We start from the raw sequence: 8,078 nt of genomic DNA, 5'->3' as shown, positions 1-8,078 counted from the left end.
GTGAGAAATGCCCAATACTTGATCTTAAAAAAGGTAGAATTCCATTAGAATGTTGTTAAAAGTTATAATAAAAAATCATATCTAATTTTTTCTCTACAGTAAAATACTCTCATATAAAATCACATCTCAACTCAAATTAAAGAATTAAAAAAGACCTTATTTTTTAGGAAATAAGAGCAATTAGTTTGTGTTTTTTGTCTTTTATTTGGATAATTCTTTGGCGGGGTGGAAAAAAACTCTGTTGTTAATATAATTTTAAATCGTCAAATTTTCATTAAATTTGGCTAAACTATCGTACTTTTTTTTAATATAACATAATTCTAGTGTGCTCGAACAATTTAAAATTAATAAAGCATTTTCCTCAACAAAATCATCGAGGGCCCACACTAGAATTTAGGTTCCGTTCATTTTGCCGATTCGAGTTTAGAATTCGAGTTTTGTTATAGTAAAAAGTTCTCAGAAACAGTCACATCTAACTTTTTTACTATAATAAAAAGCTCTCACATAAAATTACATCTCAACTCAAATTAAAAATTTGAATCAGCGAACTAAACCGGCATTGATCAAAGAATATTGAAGTCAACTTATTGCAGCCAAAAAAGGGAAAAATGCAACGAGGGTTCGCACCACTCACCAATGGCAACAATGAGCCAGAGGCCAACGTCAAATTTTTTTAAACATAAAAATACCGCTTTTGAGCTGATGTTGAATTTAACTAATCGTGCTTCTAGATATTTAGTCAAATAAATTTCTTTTTAATTAAGATATCTCTAGCTAGCTCAAGTCCTTAATTCTAATTGTTTGATCTGAGATATCAACCCTTTTGTTCATTCATACCCCTCATCTTTGTGTGTTTTTGTGAACACACAACTACACAAGACAATATGAACATCCCAAGTCCATTTCTGGTTTTAGTTTGTCTCATCTTTGTTCTTAATGGTCAAGGAAGGACAAGAAGGGTGGAGGGAAAGGTCAATGTTAGTGATATCTATTTCTTTCATCATCTTAAACTCTGATCCTTTTTTTTTTTTATTTCAGTAAAATATGATTCTGAAAGTCCTTGATCTTCTCTATCCAAGAAAAAAATATTAACTGGGTTGTGCAAAATTTCTGTTTTTAATTAGCAGGTTCACATAGTTTACATGGGAGAAAAGCAGCACAACGATCCCGGGATGATCACGGATTCACATCATCACTTGCTTGCCAAAATAGTGGGAAGGTAAAAGAATAACAAAGTGTGGAGCTATATCCAATATTTTTTAGTCAAATTTAATGGTTTTGTTGAGCTTAATTTTTATGTTGCAGTAAACAAAAGGCCTCAGAATTGATGGTATACAGTTACAAACACGGTTTCTCTGGCTTTGCTGCCAAGCTTACAGAATCCGAGGCAAAAAAAATTGCTGGTAATTCTAACATGTCCAAATTTTTCCAATCTACTATAAGCACAAGGCATAGTGTATGTATATGTGTGTGTGCATAAAAATTGGTGAATTTCAGAGTTGCCTGGCGTCGTTCGGGTCATACCAAATACCCTCCACAGGCTACAAACAACTAGGAGTTGGGATTCCCTTGGCCTCTCTTATGAATCTAATTCCAATCTTCTTCACAACAGCAGCAATGGTGATGGAGTTATTATAGGCGTCTTTGACACGGGTTTGTTTACATTCCCTTCTCTCTATAGGCCATGGCTGCTATCCTTTACTGGTACCGGCAACGGTACCTCAAGCGAAAGGTTGGGCCCACTGATTAAGTGGACTCGCACGATAATTAATTTTTTTAATTTTTTTTATTTTACCATTTCTGTGTGTTTTATAAAAAGAAAACATTTTCTTTTATTCTTGCTTTATCTACGACCATTGATTACTTTTAAACTATTTTGAATGGTGAAGATTTGATGAGTTGCTAGTGCCTTTAGAGTTTCAAATGAAGGTTATAGACACACGGATACACAAGCAATGATGCACATCTTTACTCTTGAATATCATGAATGTATACGTTATAAATTTTTTTACAATATTGTGAAATTATATTTACTGTTTTGTCTTAGTTGTTTCACTCCAAACAAGTTTTTTTTTTTTAGCTCTTTTTTCTCTTCATATACTTAGCTTCTTGACGTATCATGAAGAATGATGAAGCTGTTTTCCATAGTGTTTATCATTTTCTATATATATTTGTATTTGGCTTTAGGCCCTTCTGTCATCCAAGCTTATTTAATCCAAAGAACGAAACAGGAATATGGCCAGAGTCGAAATTCTTCGACGAAAGAGGCCTCGGACCAGTACCCTCTCGCTGGAAAGGCGTCTGCAAATCGGGCGAAAAGTTCAATGCCACTCAGCACTGCAACAGAAAGATCATTGGAGCCCGTTGGTTCATCGATGGATTTCTTGCTGAGTACGGTTTGCCACTGAACTCATCAGGACAGACAGAGTTCTTATCCCCGAGAGACGCAAACGGGCACGGCACGCACACTGCCAGCACGGCTGCAGGCTCTTTTGTGGGGAATGTAAGCTACAAGGGCCTTGCTGGGGGCAATGCACGAGGCGGCGCGCCCAAGGCTCGTGTGGCGGTGTACAAGGTTTGCTGGAACTTGCTCGGCGGGCAGTGCTCGTCCGCGGATATACTTAAGGCCTTTGATGAGGCCATACATGATGGTGTAGATGTTTTGTCGCTGTCAATTGGTTTTGGGATTCCTTTGTATGCTGATGTTGACGAGAGAGATGGCATTGCTACCGGCTCTTTTCATGCTGTGGCAAATGGGATTAGTGTCGTTTGTGGAGCTGGGAATGATGGGCCTTCGGCTCAGACTGTGCAGAACACAGCTCCTTGGATATTGACTGTTGCAGCCAACAGCATTGATCGTGCATTTCTTGCTTCCATCACTCTAGGAAACAACAAGACTTTGGTGGTAATTTTTGAATTTCTTCTGCCAATGGCTAGGCCTTATAATTATTAATTTATTATTTTTTTAGAAATGGTTAGGCCTTACTTGATAACATAAGTGTGTGCGCGCGCGAGTTTTTTTTTTTTTTTTTTTTTTTTTTTTTTTTTTTTATAAATAAAATTAAAGAATTGGGAAGACATATTTCATAATCATAAATATGACTTAAAGATTTGTACCACAATTTTAGTTTTAGAACTTCTATAACTTTTAGCGCGCGCGGGTTTTTTTTTTTTTTTTTTTTTTTTTTTTTTTTTTTATAAATAAAATTAAAGAATTGGGAAGACATATTTCATAATCATAAATATGACTTAAAGATTTGTACCACAATTTTAGTTTTAGAACTTCTATAACTTTTACATTTTTTTGGAGCCCCTAAAAGCACTGTATATAAAAAACGATGCAATTGTGTAATGTGACATTTAGAAATGCGCATTACCATTAAGTCTTCCTTATAACATAAGTTACCTCTTAATAATATTTTGCTTAGTAATATGCTAGGTAAGTATGGAGTTTTTAGTTCTTCTGAACAAAAAGAGAAGAAGAAAAAAAAAATCTAGGATTTCCAAGTATGGATTAATTTAGAGAATAAAAAATAGAAAAGCAATCTAGGCTTATTAATCAACTGATGTATCCTTCTCAATGTGGTTATTGTTGCAGGGTCAAGCTTTGATTACCAGAAAAGAGAATGCTTTCACAGGCTTGTTATATCCAGAGTCCCATGGCCTTGACCCTACTGCATCTGCGTAAGTAAATCTATTATTTACTTTAGAGTTGTCACACAGAGAATAAACAGTGTACAAATTTTAGTGTGGCTAGTCATGATCTGAGTTAAACTGCTTACAGAATTTGTCAAGCTCTCACACTTAATGGGACTGACGCTGCCGGAAAAGTGGTGCTCTGCTTCACCTCAATGAGTGGTCGAATCGCCATAACAAGCGCAACATCTGCTGTGAGAGAAGCGGGTGGTGTTGGCTTAATTGTGGCCAAGCATCCAAGTGGTGCCTTGTATCCATGCCCTGGTGATTTCCCTTGTGTTGAAGTTGATTATGAGGTTGGCACCAAAATTCTCTTTTACATCAGGTCTACGAGGTAAGATGAATAATACAATCCTTGTTTTCATTATGATGTGTTCTTTTAGAATCCTTAAAATGGGATTTGTTTTATGGAAAAAAAAAAACAGGTTTCCTGTTGTGAGGTTGAGCCCTCCCAAGACAGTCGTGGGAAAACCTGTATCAGCCAAAGTGGCCTTCTTTTCATCTAGAGGGCCCAACTCTGTTGCACCAGCAATCCTTAAGGTATATGACATTTAAAAATAAAAAGCATTCTGTTAAGTAAAAAGCTTGCTTGTTTTGAGTTATCTTTTGCGATTCGATCTAAATGCTTGGTATTTGCAATATGATGCTCAAAAAGTCTCCACAAGCAAGTATTAATACGCATCTTATCAAGCTAATTTATTGAAACTAAAGGGGGTTCACCACAAAATATTTGGTCTCATCTTCTTGTTTCTTTGTGCAACAGCCAGATATAACAGCACCGGGTGTGAACATATTAGCTGCAGCTTCTCCACTAGATGAATTTGCAGATAATGGATATGTAATGCACTCAGGAACTTCAATGGCAACTCCTCATATCTCAGGCATTGTAGCACTTCTTAAAGCACTCCATCCCACTTGGTCCCCTGCTGCCATTAAGTCGGCAATCATTACTACCGGTAGCGTTTCTCATTCTATTGTCATTCTTTAAAGAATGCCAAACTATTATATGACAGTATGTGATTTAACCAAAAAAAAAGGGGGAACTTACAAGTGATGAAAAGTCACATACGGAAAACTTAACTGACAAGTTATTGAAATGCATAACATTTTCATTGCAGCAAGGACGGCTGCTCCATCTGGTTTAACAATATTTTCAGAAGGGTCTCCCCAGAAGCTGGCTGATCCATTCGACTTTGGAGGCGGCATTGTAAACCCAAATGCAGCAGCAGACCCTGGTCTAGTATACGACATGGGAACATCTGATTACGCACATTACCTTTGTGCAATGCACTACAACAATTCTGCTATATCTCACCTCATAGGAAATCTCACAAAGTGTCCACTTCAAAAACCTTCTGTTCTAGATGTGAACCTGCCTTCTATCACCATACCAAGCATTAGGACTACTCCAATTGTAGTAACACGAACCGTCACGAATGTTGGGTCTCCAAACTCCATTTATGAAGCAACAATAGAACCTCCATCTGGAGTATTGGTGTCGGTAAAACCTGAGTTCTTGGTATTCAACTCTACTATTGAAAAGATTTCATTTCAAGTTACAATCTCCACAACCCATCAAATGAACACTGATTATCTCTTTGGGAGCTTAACATGGACAGATAAAGTGCACATTGTGAGAATTCCTTTGTCTGTGAGGACTGAGATGTTTCAACCCTATGGAAATGACTATTGAAAGCTCCTACTTCAAGCATTCATTAGACCTTTTCTAGGTCTTCATGTTATATTCCGAAAATAGCTTGCCAAAAATTTTGCATTATAGAGATGTTGTTGTGAATAAATTATTTATTAACCACAACTTGCAAACGAAATGGTGTTACAAAATTCCAATTTGTTACAGCGAAATGCTATTTCAGGTCCACAACTGATTTAGCAAGATCATCACTATGTATTAAGATACTATATTTATTATTTGTTAATAAATTTGATTGGTTTTTGTCATTATTCTTTAAAATACATGTTTTTCTATTGATCATTTCTGTTACTACAGTTTTTTTTTTTTAAATTTTTTTATCTGAGTTATATTCTCAAAAGAATTCACTCAGTATCTACGAGAGTGTGAAATACACCATTAGTTCACTTGCGCTAACACACCACAACAGAATGGCGTAGAGAAGAGAAAGAACCGACACCTTGCAGAAATCTGTCGAAGCATCCTACATGCAAAGAATGTACCAGGAAGGTTTTGAATTAAAGCCATGAGAACTGCTGCTCATGTGATCAACAAACTTCCCTAAACAAGGTTAGGATTTGTTTCACCTTTTGAGAAATTGTGGAACATGAAACTTACAATTAGCTACTTTTGAGTATCCGGCTCTATTTGCTATGTATTTGTTCCTAACCATTTACGTAATAAGTTTGACAAGAAAGCAGTCAGATGTATTTTTGTAGGATACAACAGCCAGAGAAAATGGTAGAAGTGTTGCGATCCTACAAGTGAAAGATGTTACACATCACAAGATGTAGTCTTCGATGAAACATCTTCATGGTGGTCCCTAGAAAAGGAGGTATTACCAGACACAAAAGAAATTGAAGAAAGCTACAACAGAAGATGGGGGAGCAAACTGCACAAATTCGGTCAAGTTCAGACGAGCTTGAAGACCCAAGTAACGTTGATCGTGTCGAGAAGGGAGTAACTCAGAATCCTTGGCAAACAAGTGTGTATCAACAACCAATCGAAGATGGTGGACCTAGTGAAACGGAAGCATCAACTCCACAGTCACAGCTTAGACGATCAATGAGAATACCAAATCCCAAGTACACCAACGCGGGAATAGCAGAAGAAGTAATAAAAGAGCTAGAGACATATGAGGAAGCATCTCAAAGATCCGAATGGGTAAAGGCTATGGAAGAGTGTTGTTCCCAGGTCAATGTCTTCAAGAATCGTACACAAGAAAAGAAGAAGAAGAAGAAGAACACACGAATTACTTGGTTCAGATTTCTAGGAAATCCTAATCCAAGGGCAGAGGTTGAAAACCTCCGGTCCAATCCACTAGTATGCAGAAAAATAATTACAACCTCACAGACTTCACTCTTGATGAATCTCTCAATTACAAGCTTCAATATCCCAAGCTTTCTCAGAAATTCTCACAGTCTCTCTCTAAAACTCACCGAGAAATCCAAACCCAATTCTAGAAAGAGAAAGCACAAAGTAAAGTAATGAAAACGTGAACCACTTGTTTTCTGCTTTTTCTACTTTATACTACATATAAAATAGAACCTATTATATCAACCTGAGTTAGGGAATTAACCATAATTGGTTAACTGAGATAGTTAAATTTATCTCAACAACTAATTGGGCTGCAATCCCATTAGTTATAACAAATTTAACCTGTTAATAACCAACTCATAAATCAGAGTCACATTATTAACAAACTCTACCTTGACTCAGATTTTTGGTGAATTGAAACTGGACCTCTGCACTTACTAGAACTCATCACGTTGGCAGCACATTGAGCAAGCTTAAAGCTTGCTCAAACTTACCAACAGGAATTGCTTTAGTAAGCATATCAGCAGGATTTTTCAAAGTAGAAATTTTTTCTACTTTAATCCTTTCTTGAGCTATGATGTCTCTCACAAAGTGTAATCTCACATCTATGTGTTTTGTTTTTTCATGGAACACATGATTTTTAGAGAGATGTATAGCACTTTGTGAGTCACAGTGTACAATAGCAGACTCATTCTTGATTCCAAGCTCCTCTGTAATTCCTTGCAGCCATATTGCCTCCTTGAATGCTTATGTAAGAGCAACGTACTCTGCCTCTGTAGTAGACAATGCTACAATGTGTTGTAGATTTGACTTCCAGCATATCACATGTAGCGACCCTCTTTTGAGGCCGCCACTGTAACTAACTTTTTAACTTGTACTTACTGAAATTTCTTAAAATTTACGGAACATTTTTTTTTTTTAAAGGTCTTATAATAAACATAAGATACAAAATTGCTTTCTTAATTAAAATATTTAAACCTTAACATATCTATTTCAGAATCATAATTAACAAAACTATTTATAACATAAAGCTGATTGCGGAAATATTTGCGAGTGGTATCCATATCCCGAGCCCCACATCGTTCGTCCACTCGCCAGCAGTCCATCAGGCATTATATGCCGGTTGCTTACCTACAGTATAAACATTCTATAATGAGCTTTCGCTCAGCAAGTAGGAACCATCTCTCGTAAAATAACTGTAAGTTCACATGAATAAATATGCATGAGCCAATTATGCTTAATTATGATGTCTTATCAGAATCTTATTATCTTATCTTATCTTTCTTACTGATGGGCCAGAGTGCTCGTACCACTTGCGCGCAATCATCGGAACGTGAGGGTTTGCAAGGTCCCCCACGACACCGTGATTATAACT

At 36.6% G+C, this 8,078-nt stretch overlaps 1 protein-coding gene across 2 annotated transcripts; it reads left to right on the top strand.

Moving 5' to 3' along the window:
- The first annotated feature begins 727 nt into the window (after nucleotides 1-727).
- On the top strand, nucleotides 728-5,599 carry LOC21406863 (subtilisin-like protease SBT3.3). 2 transcript variants are annotated; one of them, XM_024171085.1, is made up of 10 exons: nucleotides 728-971; nucleotides 1,128-1,219; nucleotides 1,306-1,403; nucleotides 1,498-1,653; nucleotides 2,232-2,905; nucleotides 3,599-3,684; nucleotides 3,785-4,030; nucleotides 4,122-4,236; nucleotides 4,460-4,652; nucleotides 4,815-5,599. In XM_024171085.1, exons 1-10 carry the CDS (start codon nucleotides 885-887, stop codon nucleotides 5,387-5,389), a joined length of 2,322 nt encoding a protein of 773 aa, XP_024026853.1. In that variant the 5' UTR covers nucleotides 728-884; the 3' UTR covers nucleotides 5,390-5,599. The 2 variants fall into 2 exon arrangements, with proteins under 2 accessions (XP_024026853.1, XP_024026852.1); XM_024171084.1 differs by having other exon boundaries at nucleotides 728-977.
- Nucleotides 5,600-8,078: the final 2,479 nt, after the last annotated feature.

Source organism: Morus notabilis, unplaced genomic scaffold, assembly GCF_000414095.1.
Source record: "Morus notabilis unplaced genomic scaffold, ASM41409v2 Scaffold789, whole genome shotgun sequence".
Lineage (NCBI taxonomy): Eukaryota > Viridiplantae > Streptophyta > Magnoliopsida > Rosales > Moraceae > Morus > Morus notabilis.
The sequence above is the reverse complement of the archived record's forward strand: the minus strand, read 5'-3'. Positions and strand labels throughout refer to the sequence as shown.